Source organism: Phalaenopsis equestris, unplaced genomic scaffold (assembly GCF_001263595.1).
Source record: "Phalaenopsis equestris unplaced genomic scaffold, ASM126359v1 Scaffold235439, whole genome shotgun sequence".
Classification (NCBI taxonomy): domain Eukaryota; kingdom Viridiplantae; phylum Streptophyta; class Magnoliopsida; order Asparagales; family Orchidaceae; genus Phalaenopsis; species Phalaenopsis equestris.
Window position 1 is genome coordinate 12,714 of NW_018253310.1, and position 20,691 is coordinate 33,404.

The 20,691-nt window shown below is 35.4% G+C and overlaps 2 protein-coding genes across 6 annotated transcripts in view; both read left to right on the top strand.

Annotated features, from left to right (window-relative positions):
- LOC110039122 (PLASMODESMATA CALLOSE-BINDING PROTEIN 3-like) overlaps positions 1-11,195 on the top strand; it is a 20,950-nt gene extending 9,755 nt beyond the window's left edge. The window contains exons 2-4 of one of the 5 annotated variants that reach the window (XR_002295490.1): positions 6,408-6,441; positions 9,050-9,135; positions 10,711-10,740. Coding sequence is in view for 2 of the 5 variants with exons in the window: in XM_020744083.1 (XP_020599742.1) it covers positions 6,408-6,441; positions 10,711-10,921 (245 nt within the window). In the remaining 3 variants the exon portion in view is untranslated. Of the gene's footprint in view, positions 1-6,244; positions 6,442-9,049; positions 9,136-10,710 lie in introns of those variants that run through there. The other 4 variants (XR_002295489.1, XR_002295491.1, XM_020744084.1 and 1 more) reach the window with 4 other exon arrangements.
- A 3,332-nt stretch (positions 11,196-14,527) lies between these two features.
- Positions 14,528-16,532, top strand: LOC110039124 (chitinase-like protein 4). The gene is made up of 2 exons (XM_020744086.1): positions 14,528-15,934; positions 16,005-16,532. Exons 1-2 carry the CDS (start codon positions 14,794-14,796, stop codon positions 16,214-16,216), a joined length of 1,353 nt encoding a protein of 450 aa, XP_020599745.1. The 5' UTR covers positions 14,528-14,793; the 3' UTR covers positions 16,217-16,532.
- The last annotated feature ends 4,159 nt before the right edge of the window (positions 16,533-20,691 follow it).

Below are 20,691 nucleotides of genomic sequence, written 5' to 3' on the forward strand. Positions count from 1 at the left end.
GTGTTGCCCAAAATACCCCCTACTGTTCCTACTTTATTAGGGGTACAAATATAATCTCACGACCCTCATTCCTATAAATAGGGGCTCATTTTATGAATAAAGATTACACAATTTTACTAATCATTACTATGCTCTCTCTGCTTTTTTCCTCTCTCTTGCACTTTATTCTTTAGGCGGTCTCCTCGACAGATTTAGATTCAATATTCTAAAAGTTGCGATGAGGATGGAGCCATGCCGTCGACAAGAAGAGGAGCACAACAACAACAACAAAAGAAAGTCACCAAAGGGACATAGCCAATGCAGAATGTACTCAAGAATTCATGGAAGAGTTTGTGCATCAGGAAATGCAGGAGTTAAGAACCTAGATAATGAACCAGGTGTCGGGCCAGATTACGGAGGTCCTAAGGGCTATCATGGCTTCAGGAGGGGAACGAGCTTCTCGAGGGCATAACCCTCCTCAAGAGGCAGTGCCAACGCACAACGACAAAAGGCTAAACCATGGCCCCGAGAGGGCCAGAGATTCACAGTGCCAGGACTATGTTTGATTTGTGAGGTGGAGAGGTAGTATTTCAGGCGCACAGAGGCCTCACGCCAGCCGGAGAGCCCCTTCTCTCTTTAGATCTCAGGGGCTGAGTCTCCCGAGAAATTCAAGCTTCTAGCATTGGAGGCTTATAGGGGTTGGTCAAATTCTAACAAACACATTGCCTCGTTTGAGTTAGCAACGTGCTTGCTCAAGGTCTCAAACATATTTAACTGTCGTATGTTCTTTACCACTATGAGAACATCAGCCTTGAGGTGATTCAACTCGCTTCCGGTAAGAAGCATGAGTAGCTTTTCAGACTTCATAAGCGTTTTCTTGGCACAATTTGCAAACGCCTGAAGACCTAAGAAGTGCATGCAATCCTTGTTGCAGCTTAAACAAGGATCGAATGAGAGCCTGCATTTGTATATTCTATGATTCTAGAGGTGCAAGATCTCCGATCCAACATGGCACAGGCCGCCTTGAAGTAGAGTTTGAAATCTGAGAGGTTTTGTTATGACATCAATTTATATAAGCCACAGGATTTGGGCGAGTTGCTGGAAACGATCAACAAACACATCATCGCTGAGGAGAGCATTCCCAGCTCAAACCGGCAGATTGACAGACCCAGAAGAGAGCACATAGAGTAGAGGGTGGAAACCAAAGGAGAACCCTAGGCCACCTGTCCAACTGTGGTATGAAGACAACCGACCCACTCGTGACAACATGGGGTCCAATCAAAGCAACAATTAGGGAGGTCAGACAAGGAGCCCTGACCATCGATCGGTCTGTATTATGAAAGACTGATCCAACTCTATGAATAATTGTTTAATGAGTTTGAGGGCCCTCAGGCCACTCTGTTGAGGGTGTCGGTGGCCGAGATTGTGGACACCATCTAAGATACGAAGTACTTCAAACAAGTGTCACCAATGAGAGTAGAAGCCTTTCTCTTGGACACGAGGAAGTATTGCAAGTATCACAGGGATAATGGCTATGATACAAAGGAATGTAGACAACTGATCGAGGAGCTGGTCAAGACTGAAAAACTAAAGGAATTTGTGGTGATGGGGAACTTGGACTAGAGGCATTGTAAAGCTTCGATGGTAGAAATCCTGGTAGGAATCATCTGGATGAATGTTGTATACTTGGTTTCTCATTTTACTATTATTTTTCAAGGGTTTGGGACAAATGATATGATTTGGATCAAAAGATTCAGTTACTGGGAGAAAGTTAAAAGATCTCTTCCATATGCAGGTTCTCAAAGCACAGGCCAACCTAATGGCAAAAAGATGGTTAGCCGGGAAGGTTTGAGCCATCATGAGAGGGAAATCTCAGTGGGAGGACAGGCAACAAAGCCCATTAGTTCCCAATCAACAACACCAATTCATGCCTTTGTCAATGAGAGACAAGGCCAACTGCCCTATCCTCATTGGCTCGAATGAGTTTCCAGTGAGATGATCTCCTGGACGTTTGGCAAGTCCATCTGTTGAGCAGATCGCTAGTTGGGTGAACCTGAACCTGTCTGAGACTCCGTTTGGGGCAGCTTATTTGGTGCAGTGCGTTTTGAAAACACACTCAGTAACGTTTGGGTAAATTATTTTTTGGTAGCTTATTCAAAAAGCTGCACTTTCAAATCGCTGAAATCAGCGTTTCACACCTTTCCTATATGGGTGACAATTTTATAGCTACGGTCTGGGCTTTTCCAAAAAAAAAAAAAAAATTGTAAAAGCCACTGCAGTTTTTTTATACAATTTTATAGCTACGGTCTGGGCTTTTCTAAAAAAATAAAAAAAAATTGTAAAAGCCACTGCAGTTTTTTTAACAGTAGATTATTTTTTAGCAGTTTATTAATAAGCTGCAGCTGCCCAAATAGACCCTGAGTCAGCTCACCTTGAAGAGGAGCATCACCACAAAGGGAAGGCTTCTGTGACCAACTTGGGTGATGAGTCATGGAAGTCTCATTATAAGCATATCCGAGAGGTTTTTTTTGAGGTTAATTCTCCTCCTCTATCATCTCAAAAGAAACGTAGAGGAATCGAGCTGAAATGGACCCCTATGCACTATAGAGAAGCAAAAGTGAGGCTCAACTTGGACGACAGATTCACCTTGGTTGACCTCCATAAGGACTTGTTTTCTAAGATTTTAGTGGCCTCTCACTATGCTTCTACAATGGCTGAAGTGATGTAGTCACCGAGCTTAGAGGAGGCTCTACTTGGGAGAGCTTGGTAGGCCTATGTCAAATGTACGATCAGTTCCAAACAATGTTCGGGCAAGCTTACAATACTCAATCAGCCTACATTTGTCAGGAATTTGAGGTATGAAGAGAGCTTGAGTAGAGAATGGAAGAGGTGGAAGAGAGGTTGAACCAAGCCAAAGCAGATGAACTCATTCTGAAAGAAGAGAATCAGGCTCCAAAGAAACACGTGGCTATGATGAAAACACTTGATGAGTTCTTTGCCGAACTTTTATCTCATACCGTATAGAAGGCTCTTCTTGTAGAGAAATTCTAGGAGGGGGTGTTGTACGGTGTGAGCCATATGACAAAAATTAGACTAGGTACTCCAAAATGGGTTGATATGGAGTTCTCTATGCGGGTGAGTGACTCCGAGCTCGAGAATGAGGAGGTTGGCTGAGGCGGCAGAAACAATAGAGGTTGCGGTGGATCGTGGAATGTTTTGCTTGATTTTGGCAGGCATTTGTAATAATTTTTTTTAATCAAATGGTTGACACAACGAGGAGAATTCATTGGATATCAAACCGCCTACTACACGATTGCCGGTCTCAACTCTTATATCACCCATGTCTCAGCCATCAGATAAGTCGTCTCTTTGGATGGGCCGCACTTTATGCCACACATATTAACCAGTTCTTATCACACACTTTTTGGGGGTAACCATTCAGACTTGCCCCCTAGGATGATTTATGCGCCTCTTGCTGCGAATATTGTTGCAAGTGAGGAGGAAATATAATCATTTTGGCTTGACTTGTGTTTCAGGGCAAGAAACATGAGAATTTTATGATACATAAGTGTTACAGGTCAAATTTTAGGCAGATTCTCGTTCAGATAGTGAGCACCGTTGATGAATGAATTTAGCCACTCAAGTGAAAACACAGTTGATATTTCAATTTTTGTTCCTCGAGTGTTAGTCAAATTTAATTGCTTTTTTGCATGAACTTTGGATGTGTTTCTCAAGTGTTGGTGGAACCTGAGATCACAAATTAAAAAATATCGCATTTATTGTTTGAATTTGATTAGTAAAGATAAGAAATGGGAATTAATCATTCATTTCTTATCATTACATTGATACGTAGTTTGTGAGTAAAATATCTTTTAGCTGTATCTACTCCATATGCAGGATACTTTCTTTTATGTATATGTGTTTAGCTTGTAGGCTTTGAAAGTGATCGTTTGCTAATGTAAAAGATCCAGTTCATGCCTGATCGAGCTTTCCTACCACTTGTTTGCTTGTCGTTGAGTTAGATTTGTTCACCCAAGGTCCTTGATAATGAAAGTTTTTTCTCTAATATGTTTGTCATAGTACCGAGTCATCCTTCTTTTTATCTTCTTTTGCCTGAGGGCTGATTTAGCTCATTTTTCTATTCCTTTGTTATTTTCTTCTTGTCATTCAATCATGTCTTTTTCGTCATACATGGAAGCTACGATCTCCCTTTGGTTGTGAATGTACTATTGAACTCGTAGTACGACCTCCATTTCATGGGACAACATGGATAGTGTTTACCCGGCCACAATGCTTAGGGCTGTTCGAATTGACCCTAAGACGAACGATAAAATTTCAGTTTAGTTGTTTTTTACTCCTTCGATATACTTTCTTAGTAAATTCAGTATGATCTAATTTATGACTTCAGTTTGCCCCTTTCTTCGCAGGTGATGGACAGATGTGAAATTCTAGTTTATTCCTTAGCTTTGGTAGAAATATCTCACTCATTGATCGACAAATTGGGTCTCATTATCTCTAATGATGGCGAGTGGTGGACCATATCGGTAGATCATGACCGGTTGAATGAAGTTTTGAATGACCTAGGTAGTGATTTGGGCGAGTGTTTTCACTTCAATCCTCTTGAATAAGTAGTCCACTGCGATGAGCAAGAACTTCTGCTAGCCTCATGACAGACAGAAAGGTATGTCTAATTCCCAAACGACATACGACCATGGGCTGACGAAGGGATATAGTTTGTGGGATAACAAGTATTGCATCACTGCAAAAGTTTGGCATTACTTGTACCTTCTTGAGAAAACTTTGATATCTTTTGCAGTGTCGGCAAGAAATATTCCTACCGCTACATCCTGTGAGCCAACATCTTTACATCGGAATGACTCCCACAATGGTTGGAATGTATTTCTTTGAGAACTTCTTTGACTTTATTCTCTTTGGCACACCTTAGGTATAATGCGATAGTTGGCCTTCAGAAATGTTTGTCCTCAATCATTAAGTATTGGGTGAATTTAAACTTGAAACGTTTTGGGTCGATAAATTTGTTGGCAAATACATACGCACCATCCTATTCCCATGTATTTATATATGTAACACCTATAATTTATTTTTTATATTTATACCACTAAAATCTTTCCTATAATATTAAAAATATAAGTAATTTAATTTTTAAAAATAAAATACATGTTTTTATGCATTTTGATATGTTGGGATACATGTAGAATTAAAGTTTAGGTGTTAGTTATGTAAGTACATAGGAATTTAATGATTGTTTGAAAATGGATTTAACCCAATAGGATTTAAGCTGAATCCTGCCAGATGGTCATTTTATTGGATGTCGTAAATCCGGATTTTGCTAATTTCGGTTGTAAATCTCTGATTTTCTAAATCTCACGAACTGGTGGATTTAACTTCGCGGGAATTGGGATCTAACTTTATGGGCTTCGACTATCTCCAACAGCCATAATGATTTCTTAAATCCCGGAAAAATTGGTCAAACATTTTTATTAAATTTACAAGATTTACTAAATTTGTTGCCAGATAATTTTCCAGATTTGAACTATTCCAGATTTACTAAATCCTAATACCTTAAATCTGGGAGCACCTAAGCCCTATGTATGTAAAACTTCTTCAATAATTCAGGAGGGTGATTCTGAGGGAATCGAGAGGCTGGCTTCAGTATGCGGGGGGCTCAGCACACGGGAAGCTTAATTGCAGATTGCAACGCCTCTTTTTGGCGAATTTAGGGTTTTTTCCAGCATCAGTAATTCTCCTCTTTCTGGGTGGAGCTTGGCTTTTCCTCTCAATATTTGAACATTTTCTTAATTTTCTCTTGCAAGTGACTATCTTTCTTTCAAAAGAAAATATCTTTCTTTGATTCATCTTGCCCTCATCTTTTGGAAGGAAATGCTTCCTTTTCCAGCTCGAAGTTTGATAATGGAAGCTTGCTTGGAGCAAGGTTTTCATTCTCTCTGCTTTTTTTCTATCTCATTTTGATGCTTTGATTGCTCAAATTTTCTTGTTCTTAGCTTATTTTGAACAGTTATATAGCTTTTCTAATTTTATTGGCTTTATCAAATTTTTTTTTTCCAATTAGATCTCTTTTGACAACATTTTTACCTAAACCTGTTTGGGTTTCGTTTGATTCCATTTTTCTCTTGTTCAACTAATCATAAGAAATCTTCATTTATGAGAAAGAATTGCTTTAAAAAATCAGCAAATTTATGCTAAAAGGTGCCTTCATAAATTCATAAGCCTGACTTGTGCTGTTTATCTTTTACTATTTGCTTATTGAATAGAAGAAAGAAAAAAAAAATCAGTTTTATTTATGTTTAATGGTTGATAACTTACAAATTAAAGAGCATTCAGCCTTTTCTTTTGTAAAGGAGCTTGGTATTAAAATAAATGTTTGCTCCTTTATGGTGATTTTGCAGGCTATGGATCCTGTACATACCCTTCCTCCACAAGGTATGTTTTTTATTTTCATTAAAAAACTTATTATTTCCTTTACTCAAATTAGCATCTTATTTAAATCCATGTCTTCCACTGTGTTCTTTGGAGACAGTGAAAAATTATGGTTCTATTAGATTATGTCGTATTTGTGTTCTTGATGTTGGTCGTGGCTCAATGGTTGGGCTAATTGTCCGGCTTCAAAGCTTCAAAAGGTCTCTTGCTCTGCGCTCAACTTGCAATACTTGATTTGTTTCAACTTATCAGATCATATAATGTCTACTTTAGATGGTATTTGTTGCGTGTCAAAAAGTATTTTGTGATTGTGATGCAAATGATTTGATTTACATTTTTAACTTTGAATTGTTTTCTACATACACTCAATTAAACAAAGGGTAAGTTTATCCCAATAAATCATCTTTTGGAAGCCGCTCTAATGTCCGAGTCATAAATTGTTCTTCTAGACCAAGGAATTCAATAAATTTAAGAGAATTTTCCTTGAGCCAAGAATAAAATGATTTTATTTTACCTAATAGTGGGAGGATATTGGTGTGCATTAAGCCATGCCATGTTTGAAAATATCAATAGTCATTTACGCCCTTTAATCGGTATTCACTATCAAACAACATTGAAGAAATTTATCATTTTCTCATCATTTTCCGAAGTCATGTTGTGGCTTTATGTTAACTTCATGTTTTACCGAGGGGATTATATTTTTTTTTCCTCAATTGTAAAGAGGTTTTTTCAATTACATATAATTTTTTGTGCAAAGCAAGTATTTCAAGACATTTAAAATAATTAAAAGAGTTGAACTGTCTAAAAGTTTTAGTTGCAACTTTATTTTATGGACTAAACGGCCCTGCATAATGCAAATTTATAGTGAGACATTCCAACATTGCCAAATTTATTTGAATTCAAGCACATTTTAGGTTTGAACCAACTAAAACCGATCAAAACCAGACTGTGAACCAAGTTTCACCCATCTATTTCTTTGCCTCACCTAAGTCTTATATGACATGCATGGAAGGGGCTATCTCCACTATTATTGCCACCATTTTCGACCTGTTGGAGGACCTTAAGCAATCCACTAGAGTTTTGATGACCTCTACCGACTTCTAATTTTTGAGTCATTTTGACACAAATAATATCTTTCAAGTGGATGAATATTTTTATACAAAAATGGTTGCCTATCACTGTTATTTTTCAAATGCCCTAAAATTGATCCACAAGACATCCTAAAGATATTTTGGTCCATCAAATCATCAGAATTTTGATCTACCAACTTCATTAAAGTTTTGGCATTGAGTTCTACAAAGTGATATTTTTTCCTCGTTGATTGGAATCTTCACTAGTCAAAATGATATGAATATCTCCATGATAGGGTTGGTGTAGCTCTAGTGACGGACAAAATTAGAGAGTCTTCTTAGATGGTTTGGTCACATTAAGATCCAATTAGTAGAGTAGATGTTTTAGGTTCGACTTGTGTTAAGAAAGACAGAGGTAGACCTAGGAAGACTTGGGCTTATTGTATAAAAAATGATCTTAATTTATTAGAACTAAATGAAAATATGCACTAAATAGGACGCAATGGAGGAAAAGGATTCATGCAGCCTTATTTTGCTGTTGTTGTTGGAATTGTTGTTGTTGTTATTGATTGGAATCTTCACTAGTGCTGACCTTATTTTGCTGTTATTATCTCTATTTTAATCTGATAAAAAACATATTACCTTAATATTCAACAATTTGAAGCCCAACAACTATAATTAGGATTCCATCTTATTTCTCTGTTCTAATTGTGCGAATTTAAGGTGGTGGGGTTGGTTTCTACCAGAAGTCCAAAAGTTTAGCATAAAAATTTTAGCTTCTCTGGTTGGATCAAAGAATTTTCAACTACTTCTCAGCTTTTCCTCTTAGTTTTGTCCTTACTCTTTAGTTTTCTTTAGTCCTTTTTTAAGTGGAGTGCGTTGATTCTACACAAAACTTCCTCCTAATCACGATTAGAAGTGGACCTGAGAGCATAGTTCTCTATTGTATAGGCAAAGAGTTAATCCTGCTTTATTAGGTTTGCATTTTTTGCATATTTGTTTACTTTGTTCTTGGGATTTTCTTAATTGTAAATAATGTATTATTGCAGTTGTTTCCAACAATTTATTCTTTTGTTCTCTGAGATTGTTACCCTTTGGCGTGATGAGCACTTTCGTGAGATTTCTGCTATTGTTTATTTATGTCGATGAAAAAATTTTGAAATGTTGAGATCGAGCAATGATGATGCCCTCGAAGTTTGAATCTTTAACCAATATATTGAACGTTTTAGAATTATTCAAATCTTATTTTGGGCTTGATGAATTCTGGATAATTATTTGTCGAGCTTGAAAATCAAATAATTTTGGTTTTGGGAATGTCTTCTCTTGGTGCTTCCCTCGATTTGCAAACTTTATCATTTTAGCACACATCTTGATGTGGATGAATCAAAACGGTTCAGAGTTCTTCAAGGAACCTATTTTAGGGAGCCTATATAATTACGATTTGCAAGTAGATGTAATGTTTATAGGCAGTTCAATTTATAAGGATTTAATATTTTCTGAGCCAAGTAACTGACCATGATTTAAGGGATGTTTGAATGAAGGTGTTGCTGATATGAAACCAACTTTTGAAACATGCAACCTTTATGATGACCAACATTGCTAGAGAATGCGAGACTTCTAATTCAATGTGAGAATGCTATCCAAGTAGAATACTTATAAGCACAGCTTTTAGTTTTGGTGGTTTTGAATTCATTTTGGTTGAAATCAATTCATAAATAGTTGATATATTTGTTTATGAGTGTTTAGGCGATAATTAGAAATTTTTGGTGTTGTTTTTGATGCAAAACTATAGCTTCACCCAAAATTTATATAATTTGAATAGAACTTTCTTGAAACACTCAAGTAATAATTCGAAATTAGCCCTTCTAAATAATATGTTTCTAGGTTTTATTCTATCTTAATAATCATCATCAATAATGTTATCCCAATTATTTAGGGCGACCATTGTGAATTCCTATTTTTACTTCATTTATGATGAGTTTTGTTTGAGATTTTAAATATATTATTTCCACATCATTTATTATTTTGAACTGTTTCAACGGATATAATCTTAAATCATAGCCTTTGCATATGTCCACGCCATTACTTAAGTTTATTTTTAAAAGATGTCACTTGAGACTTTCCTCTAAAACAATCATTTATTTATGTCTACTTTTTAGTTTTTTCATCATTATCTTTATATTATTATTCATACCAAACTCAACTTAGATATTAATGACATTTTCATAGTTGAATATTCAAATATATACATTATCATCAACCTAATTTTGTTTTTATAAAATTTATTTCTAAGCATTCATGATATCCTTCTGTCACAAGACTTCTGAGTTACTTATCCATTTTAATCATCTGAGCTTAACTTCAAAAGCTATATACCCATATATATTTCAATTTTTGCACATAAGAGATTTAAGATACTTAGACCTATCATCTTATTTTTCAAGATAATTGTCGGCACCGAGTATCTATATTTTAAATATTTTCTTCGTAGGCATCTAAATTTAAATTTTTTTAGTAAAACCAAATGATACATAACAAGTGATAAAATCTTGGGTCTCTCCACCATTATTTCTAATACTAATCAGTACTCCATCACAATAATATATTTAACAATTTCAATGTATCTTTGAGAAACACCTCTTAACCTTAAAGCACACCAAATCAATTCTGAAAGTACTTGATTATATGTCTTCTTAAAAATAATAAAATCACATAAATATCATATTATTATTAGTTGTAGGGTTATCATACTTAAGAATGTCGATATCATCACATATATCAATTCATAATATTTATTATTATAATATATCCTTATTATTAGTAAGTGATATTCTCTTTTATTTATTTATTTAATTTTATTTTTTGCTCTCTTTTCTTGCTTTTATAAGAATACACTCTTTGCCAACATAATTCAATATTCAATAACATAAAAACTTATGCAATTCATGCCCTTTATTTTGGAGAAAATATTGCGTCCGGACTACGGACGCAAGTTGCGTTCGGACAATTGACGTGATACAATGGAGGTTTGAGCTCCTCTCCTTCCTGCTGTATCACGTCCATTGTCCGGACGCAGCTCTTCATCTAGACTCCAGACGCAATATATTTTCTTTATTTTGGGGGTGTGAATAGATGTTTGTTATATGAATTAGAAAAAGCACATAATCACAAAACCTGATAATGAAAATTATTTGTTCTGCAGAACTGCTGGAGGCTCCACAACTCCCAACAGCAACACCCCCTCCACGAGCTCGCCGACAGGTCCAGGATTTGGCGATACCGACAGCGGTGGAGGCGGCGGTGGGCTCACCCCAGGTCTGGGCACTCCTCTGTCTGATAACTCCGGCGCTGAATCCATTTCAATTTATCATCTTTTATATACTTACTGCTGCTTTCTACTTCTACTTCCTTGATCTGCAATATAGCATTTTCTAAGAAGCCATCACAGTTTTGTTGGAGGAAAAGTAGGCCTTTTGTGGTGGTTCTAATATTAGTTGTACTTCCATTATAAAAATTGTTTAAGTGATTGTTTGCTGGGATTGGAAGCAGAGATAAATAGAAATCATTTGAGTTCATAAAATTTATGAATATATTCATTTCTAGGCTGAAAAGTGGCAGCTTGTGCATTAATGTGATAAATACTAAACCTAGTAAAGTGATATGGTCTGAAAGATTTATGTGGTGAATGTAGAAAGTAATGCATAGATTTTAGGAATGTAAATAACTAGGAATTGGGTGGCATGTATGTAAATGCACCGATTTTAATTAAACATGAAAAAATAAATAAAATGCTTTTCCAAACGTGAGGAGGCAAAAAGAAAGCCCCTATTTCCTCCATTTGTGTCCGACAATCTTAACAAGGACTGAATTTATTTATTCATGTGATTATAGATGTGGTCAAGATCCTTCTTTGAAAATTGATGCAAAGTGGCTCCAATACTTTTGTTCTCTTCGTCTGATTGTAGCATCTTCATCTGCCACATGTGAGGGTTTAAAAATATTTCAGGTGCTCTGCATTGCCTTTTTTTTCCCTTTTTTTATCATTAATATATATATATATATATAGATATATATCATTGGTGCGGCCTCTGGCGTAAGTCCCTCGGGTCGGGGGTTCGAATCCAATGGCTGGGGGCTCTTTGAATTAGGAACAAGCACACCAGAGTTTTCAACTGGGGGAATCGATATTTGGTACCCACTGGACCAAAAATCGATTTCACCTTTAAATAAATAAATAAATAAATAAATAAATAACTATCTATAACTATATAACTATATATATATATATATATGAGATGCAAGAAAAGATGTATTTCACTTTAAATAAAGTAATACTTAATTAGTGTGAATTTCGATGCAATATTTGGTTGAAATTTTATGAAATTAAATTCAAGATTATTCATTTTTTAATTCCATTAAATTTGTAATTCAACTCGATAAGAGAAAACTAATGAACTCAAAATCACTTAATTATGTGGTCATTAAAACACTTAAAAGTGAAAAATAATGTGTGATCAAAGAAACTAATGAGTTTATCTCATTGATTATTTTGATATTTTGATTAAATTTATGAAAATGTCACTCTAACAAATTATAAACATCCATATTTTTTTATAGAGAGAATTGTGATATTGATTTCAATTTGGAGATAACATGCATATAATAGGTAGTCAATCAAAGATCATATCTCAACTTGTGGAGGAACTCAATTCCAAGTTCCAACCTAAACATCTTGGGCCAATCTCATGCTTTTTGGGTATATTGGCAAACCGAACTCCACCTCTTTGTTTCTTTCACAATCCCAGTACATATCTCAAATTCTCTTCATTGCCAGCATGATAGAATGTGACCCAATTGATACTGCCTTACCTCTCAAGCAATAGACAACCCCCCTCTCGAATCAAGTAAACTCTTTCGCAATCCCACTTTCTATCATCAACTTACTAATCTCTTCAGTATCTTACATTCACAAGGCCATATATTTTGTTTGTGGTCAACCAATTGTGTCAACATATGCACTCCCCGATCGATCGCCACTTCAACTTGTGACTCGCCTTCTTAAATATCTTAAAGGCACACAACATTTTGGCGTGCACCTACCCTTGGGGAACCTTCTACTTCACACCCATGTTGATGTCGATTGGGCAAATGACACCATGAAGAGAAAATCTATAACAGGCTTCTGCACATGCCTAGGTAATGCACTCATTTCCTAGACCGTAAAGAAACAAACAAGTGTGGCCCGCTCGAATATAGAACCCTTGCTTCGACAACCACGGATGTCATATGGCTGCGAAGAGTATTGGCTGCATTCAGACTACAACCTTCCACACCTACTCCAATATATTGTGATAACATCTCTGCCATATCCATTGTAACTAACCTAGTCTTTCACGCTAGAACCAAACATATCTAGATAGACTATCACTTTATCTGAGAACACAAAGACGAGAGACAAATTCAGCTCAAATACCTCAATTTCCTTGACCAACAAGTTGATATTCTTACAAAGACTCTACCGAAGTACATATTTATCTCTCGCAAATCCAAGCTAATGGTTCGTCCTCACGAACATCAGTTTGCATGGGAGTAATAACTGACTCCGTACAATGCTCCACATTCTCCATATATCTGCTGCGACAATAGTGGACAGGGGAGTAGCCTCTATTTCATTTACATTTACATCTCATTGACATTTCATTGTTACTTGTTATAATATAGGATTTCTAATGTATGGTTTCGGTGAGGATGAAAGCAATAGTATTACGATGTTACTTTGATAATTCTCTCTATACCTATTTTGCTCTCTCGACTGACTAGCAACAAAACTAATGAGAAGCACAACGAGGAGAAAATTTGCAGAAAAATGACATTTTTATCATAGGCCTTGTTTATTAGTTTGTAAATTTAAACTATAAAATTTTAAAATAATTTTTAGTTTGAGATTTATTAAACAATTGAAGAAATCACAAATCAACGAAGGTTTATACTTCATGAATTATTTAAATGTAATAATTTAGAAGATTGTCGGCTCAAAATTTGACTTAATTTTAAATAAAAAAAGCTTTTAAAATTGGAAGATTTACAAACATACCCCTTATTTCCTATGTATTTATATATTTAACACCTAAATTTCATTTTCTACATATACCCCACCTCACTTATGCATGAAAAGGTGAAAATGAATAGGTGTATTTCACTTTTCAAAAGTAAAAAAAAAATGATATTTTTTATGCGACATGAAAGACTTGCGTGGTATAAATGTAAAAACTCGAGTTTCAGTGTTAGATATGTAAATTCATAGGAATTGGGTGGCATGTATAAAAATGCCACATTATAATTTCTCAAGAGATATTTGTTCAGGACCTTTTCAAAACACTCAAACAAACAGATTTAATTTAAATTCATGAGACACTGCGCTCAGGTCCATCTATGCAAAAATCAGCAAAAAAATGCCTCATTTTTCCAGCTAATAAGCACATAAAGCAGGTAAAGTCTTCCCCACCAATCCACTTCCATGTCACAAACCTTTGCCACCACTACTGCATGCTTCAACAGAGCAGCCTTCCACTTGAAACGCTGACAAAATATTGACCATCCCATGCCTAAAATGGTTGGGGAGTTTCTGCTCCCTCATTAAAATTCACATATTTATTGCAATTAAATTTGTTCAAAAGTTGTAAAGGAAAGGAAGCACATGGGAAGTGGGCCATTCACTAAAATTGGAAGATTTACATGCAAATATATAAGTAAATATATAAGAATTGGCTGGTTTGTAATTATATATGTAAATGCCTCTAAAATAAAATCACTACAGTATTATTAGTACCAGACAGCAACCTGGAGCCAAATTGAACAGTCATGGAAGCTTGGAAGGTACAGAGCTCAACAACTACTCTCAGTCTGAAACAGCTTTAACTTACAGTAACGTTACCTAAAGTTATTTAAAAAAAAAAATTTTTAAAAGAAACCGTTTTTCTAAGCCACCCAGCACATGCAAGTTGCACAACCTGCTCTCATTGGGATTAGTTTAAAAAGGCAAATCTGAGTGTCAGATAAGCAAGCCCAGCCTGTCTTCTTCTTCTTCTTCTTCCATTTTCAGATCCAATCATCCTTAAGGATCAACAAAGGATGAACTTTTCAAAAGAATATAAGAAAAGGGATATCAGAAAATGTCGATCACAAAACTCCAATCTTTCTACCTGGCCACCAGAGATAGAAACCTCTGAGATCCCTTCACAGCAATGCTCATCATCTTCCTTCTACCGGAATCAAATTTGAAAGAATGCATTACTTCGGACTCATTATCTTCCTCAGCGCTGCAGTGTCTTTCTGCCATTTTTCAGCACCGTTGCTCGGCGCCATGGCAGCAACTCATGAAGTGAGAGCTGGTTACTGGCTCTCCAGCGCCGGCCATTACTCTCCGCTCACCAGCATTGATGTTTCACTGTACACTCATCTCTACTACTACTCCATCTCGCTCGATCCAGATGATTCGAGCATCACTCTTCCACCTCCGGAGCAACTCCCCCTTCTCCTCACCTTCTCCACAACTCTGAAAACCCTAAATTCCTCATTGAAAACACTCCTATCTCTCGCAACCGATGGCCATCAAGCCAACGAGCAGAACACCGCCTTCTCCGACATGGCCGCCGACCCGGTTCGTCGCGCAGTATTCATCAATTCCACCGTAGAACTCGCAAAGATGTATTCTTTCGACGGTCTAGATCTAGCTTGGGAGTTCCCATCTTCATCTTCCGACATGGATAACCTCGGAGTTTTACTAGAGGAATGGAGGGCTTCAATAAGCAATGAAGCAGGCAACTCAAAGCCACCACTTTTACTAACAGCAACTGTATATTTCTCCGATCATCTTTTCGATGGACAGGAAACCAATCTGGATTACCCAATCAATGCCATTTCGAGTAATCTTGACTGGATTAATGTCCTTTGCTTTGGTTACCACAAGAACAGTAAGGTAGCCGCAGCTGATGCAGCACTTATAGATAAAACCTCACACTTCTCTGCAAGTTACAGCATAAGCTCCTGGATTGACTCTGGGATCTCTTCCGGGAAACTGGTAATGGGGATTCCTTTGTATGGAAGATCATGGTATCTCAAAAACAAGGAAAAAAATGGACTTGGAGCCCAAGTGGTCGCAACAGGACCAAGGCAGAGGATGAGCAACCAAAGCGGAGTCATGGCTTACTTTGAGATTGAAAACATCTTGAAGGAGGCCGGCTCAACTCTAGTTTATGATAACAATACATTATCTACATACTTTCACAATGGAGGTCTGTGGGTTAGTTTTGATAGTCTAGAAGTCATGGAACAGAAGATCAAGTTTGCTAGGCAGAAAGATTTGCTTGGTTATTTTCTGTATCCAGTCAGCTTTGATAACTCAAACCATACAATATCGAAACAAGGTGAGTCCTTTTGAAAATCTAAGCCAAGTTCTGAATTTCTCTGTCTTGAATAGTTTGGTATTCGATGCAGCTTTGGATGCGTGGGAAAGATATCATTCTGTTGAAAGTAATGGTGAAGGTGATCCATATGGTGAAGCGCCAACTCCGGAAGGTACACCAGGACTTGATCAAGCTTCGAACCAATCTGCAGATCTGTCCAATTCACTGACATGTTTTCGAAGAACCATGAGTTTTCTGCTTCCCCTGTTTCTTCTACTTTATTTTGCATTGCTTGTGTTGTAAAAAGAGGGGAAATATTTCCCCACGGAATACCTGCATGCGTACTCTATTAACCCTGCAATACCCCCATAATAACATATGAATAACATCCAAATAGAACCCACGAAAATTATTGAAAGGTTATTGGGTTTATATGTTATTGAAATTAATATTCTGATAATCTTCCAATAACCCCCCAATAACTGTGAAACGGAGGAAATTGAGAGGTTACCACGCAAGCAGAACTGCGTGCGTATTCCGTATGAAAATATTTCTCAAAAGATAGCAATCAACCTAACATCATAGAGATGTTGACCTAGAATTCTTTCTCGCTAATTATAATCTCCATATTTCTGTTACAATGTTGGTACTTTGAATCCTCTAAGCAGTTTGGAAGTGACTCGACCCAAAGCAAAGAGTCCTCACCAGTATGGAAAAAAACTTTCATACGTTGTCCGGACGTAGAGAGCTGTGTCCAGACAACGACCGCCATGCATTGATCGCGTCTGAGGGGAAAAAAAAAATTGTCGTGATCAGTGTATCACGGCCGTTGTCCGGGCGCAACCTAAGTAAGGTACGAAGGATAAAGTCTCCATACCACTTTCATGGTAGCACAAGACATTTAAGTTAAAAAAGTGGGGCTTTGGCATACATACACTCTATTATTTAAGTATTTACATATCTTACTCCTAAATTTTGATTTTTACATTAATAACACTCAAATATTTCATATCACATAAAAACTATCGCTATTTTAACTTTTAGAAAGTGAAACACATCTTCTTATGCATAGTTAATGTGGCATAGCATATATAGTCTTCCTAATAAGTTTAGGCGTTAGATGTGTAAATTCATAGGAATTTATGAGTAAAAAATGAAGTTTAGGCGTTAGATGTGTAAATTCATAGGAATTGAGTGGTATGCACATAAGTCTTCCTAATAAGTTTGAAGGAAAGATGCTGTCTCATACGTAAAATGCAGAAAACTGAATTTTTCACATTTGGAAGTATTTCTTTTCAGTATAGATTGCATAAAAAGTCTCATATATTTGAGTTTCTATTCAGCTAATAAATGTTAGTTGACTTCTCCCAGTCTTCGTTCATTTCCATACAAACCTATTATTTGTTCAAACATATTGGGTGCTACAAAATTCCATTGTTTGTCCATCCAATAAAGCAATGTCCCACAACTTATCGAATACATAAACAGGGAGCATCATTTTAAGTTGGGCAAAGCTAGAGTTTTAGTTTTCATTAAAAAAAAATTAAGAAGACACTAGATTTTTAGTGCATATGAAAAGATCATTATCATATCAAGAAGAGTGATACTGCTAAAAGTAAGAAAAAAATAAGACCATGCTTCACTAATCATCCATATCATCTTATTTATCATGAAGATCACCTTCGCTTGCTTTCTACATCACTTTGAAGTATGAAAAAGAATCTTTAGATGTCTGGTTCATCGGTTGTATCAACTTTGGGTCGAGCACCAAATGACAAAGACCATTAAGAAAGTCCTAAATAAACCTCTCTTTCTGAAATTGCTCTTCTAGAAATTTTAATCATCATTCAATATTGTATTGTAAGCTTACATGATATGATTGAGAATCTCACATTGATACTTCAATGAGTTCTTAAATCCAATTGTCATCAATAAATTGCTATTGTTCAATTCACACTCTTTGGGCTTACTTTACATCATTTTTGTTTTCTATTTTTGTTTATACATTTACAATTGTTTTTGAAGACATGTTAGTATAGTTTTTATATGTTTTTCTTTTTGCATTTAAAAGCAAATGGCCTTGTTTTTAAAAAAACACTCAATTCGCCTAAATGATGTTTTGCTTGTTTTTAAAATGAACTACAACAACCACATATGCTTTAATTCAAATCTAAACATAAACAAAACTAAATAAAAATTAAAATTAAGAAACAAAAAATAAAAGTGATCCCAAACAGAGTCTTAGTTATCATCCAACTCACAGTAGTTTAGTCCCTTTTCCTTTCAAAAGAATTGCCTCGACTGGCATCAATTTTCATCGACACTTGTACTTCTATGTTCTAATTCTTCTTTTTAAATAAGAAGGATTGATTTAATTTTATGATGATGGTAGGGCTCTACAAGTCATTCAATGTGTTCTTTGCTTTATAGTAAATTAAAAAGTGCATAACTTGAATTAATAGTACCCTTCTATAATAATGTCACTTGAAATAGATTGATACCGTAATAATTATATAGATTAATATGATTAATTCATACGTATATGCATATGGTGACATATAAGAAGAGAAAAGTTATGTATTAAGTTCATACTAAACTATTATGGATACAACATATGATCTCTATATACCGCTCAGTATAGTTCAACATGTGCAATAGCTAATAATATAAAGATTCATATATAAATGACTTGTATAACTAAAAGTATGTAGATGGTATATTCACATATGCCAAAATTAATAGATTAGTATGATTAGTAAAATATCTATGCATCTAATAGGTCACATATACACTAGAGATTAATAACATATGAATTAAAAAACTTTATTGAATTAATTCAAGTATGCAATTCATTTTATTTCTAGTATAAGAGATACTAGTTTTTTTCTTCTTCTTTTCTCTTACACTTTGATTTTATAGGTTCCGCCATGTATTTCTACCCACATCAACAACATCGGCTTCCCTTCACTATGCTATCCTCATTGACTTTTAAATTATAATGAATCCATTGCAATTTTCTTTTCATCCTTTTCTTCATCTTCTTAAAATTTCATCATTGATCTAAGAATTCTAATCTTTTGATTTCAGTGCAGAGGGAGGTTAATGATCGTCTTCATCACTCTTCATCATCATCTATCATTTACACTTTCATGTTACCATATACACACACAACATGCCTAAATCATTTAAGTTTCCTCTCTAAGCCTTTAACATAGCTCAATTTACGCTTTAAGCTAAGAATTGATGTAAACACTCAATAAATAAATTTTTTTAGGACGTTGAATCTTAATTTGTCCGTGAATCACATTTCAAGAGTTAAAACATGACATGATATATATATATATATATAAAGAGAGAGAGAAGTGCATAGTAATGAACAATAATCTTATCGATTAGTTTTTTCTTATAAAATGATCTCTCTATTTATAGATAAGAGGGTACAATACGTGAAGTTACATGTTTTCCCTTAATTTAATGTGGGCATTTCAAGATATTTTAGCTATTTTTCATGTATGAGCCTACAACTCGGTTACCATTTGATTCGGTCGATTGAACTCGTGGGGCCTTGGTTCGGCATGACCTGCTTTCGATTATGCTCAACATGACTATTTTGGTCGGTCAGACATTGTTGATTGGCTTGAGCTAGCTTGACTATCGACCCTTGATACCTGGATGAGGAGCTTCTGTTGGTAGAATGAGACTAGGCTATTGATCCACCTTAAACTTACATATTTTAATGCAGATTTTATGCTCAATTTTTTAGGATATTATGTTTTAATGAAATGTATTTTTATATTTTTGATTGTTGGTGCAAGAAAAAGAGTTTAAGAGTAAAAATGAGCAAAAATATATTAAAAATGAGCAAAATGAGCTAAAAAATTGCCAAACCAACAGAACTAAAGCCTAGGCGCCTCAGTTATTTTCTAGAAGATTCATTGAATGAGGCCGAATTTTGAAGAGATATCTAAAGCAACTCTTGGTCATTTTCGAGCTCTTGCATTTTGAGTAGTTTTCTTTCTTTCTCCTTGCAATATGAATTAATCAAGTAAGTGATTTTGATTTTGTTTAGAACTTTTTTTATTCCTGAAAATTGTGATGATATTTTTACCGAACCTTCATTTACTTCACAAATTTGTTACTTGCATTGTTAAAATTTTTTGAGGAAGCTTATAGACCCGAGAGGGCTAAGATTTCTTGACTTGTAAGTATCACATTTCACTTTGGAAAGCGTAGTCGCGATCGTCTGAGGTGGGTGCAAATAGATATGGAGATAAGATTTGATGGGCGTAGAATTGATGTTTTTAGAGTGATTGACTAGATTCTTTTATCAATTTGGTCTAGAGATTGGAAATAAGGGTCACTGGTAGGTCCTAAAGAGAGGGCACGGTGGGTAATCTAGGAGTGAGAGACTTGAACCCACCCAACACTATTTTACATGCCGACGCCAACTTTAAATTAGTCAATGTTCTTTACACATCGAAAGAAGTAAAGAATATATATGCTTCTATTTGTTACAATACCACATTTAAACTTCTAAACATTTGAAATTTTACACTGATTATGAATTATTTGGAAGGAGAAACTCTCTTTTTATATATTTTCTAAAATCATTGCATTTACTTTTATTTACATTTGCAAAAATTAGTAAACTTAATTTCATCATCATTAATTTAGATATTTGTTGCAGTCTAAGTAAAGTTCTCCTAAAGTTAAAATTCCTAAATTTTGTTTCATTCTTTTTCGTTTAGCTTCCCCGTGGGATCGATACTGGGGTTTTT

Bases quoted from the DNA above. Each gene is read 5' to 3' on its own strand.
- LOC110039124 (XM_020744086.1), top strand. From the start codon at position 14,794: ATGCATTACTTCGGACTCATTATCTTCCTCAGCGCTGCAGTGTCTTTC. The intron at 15,935-16,004 runs GTGAGTCCTTTT...TATTCGATGCAG, and splicing joins CCATACAATATCGAAACAAG to CTTTGGATGCGTGGGAAAGA.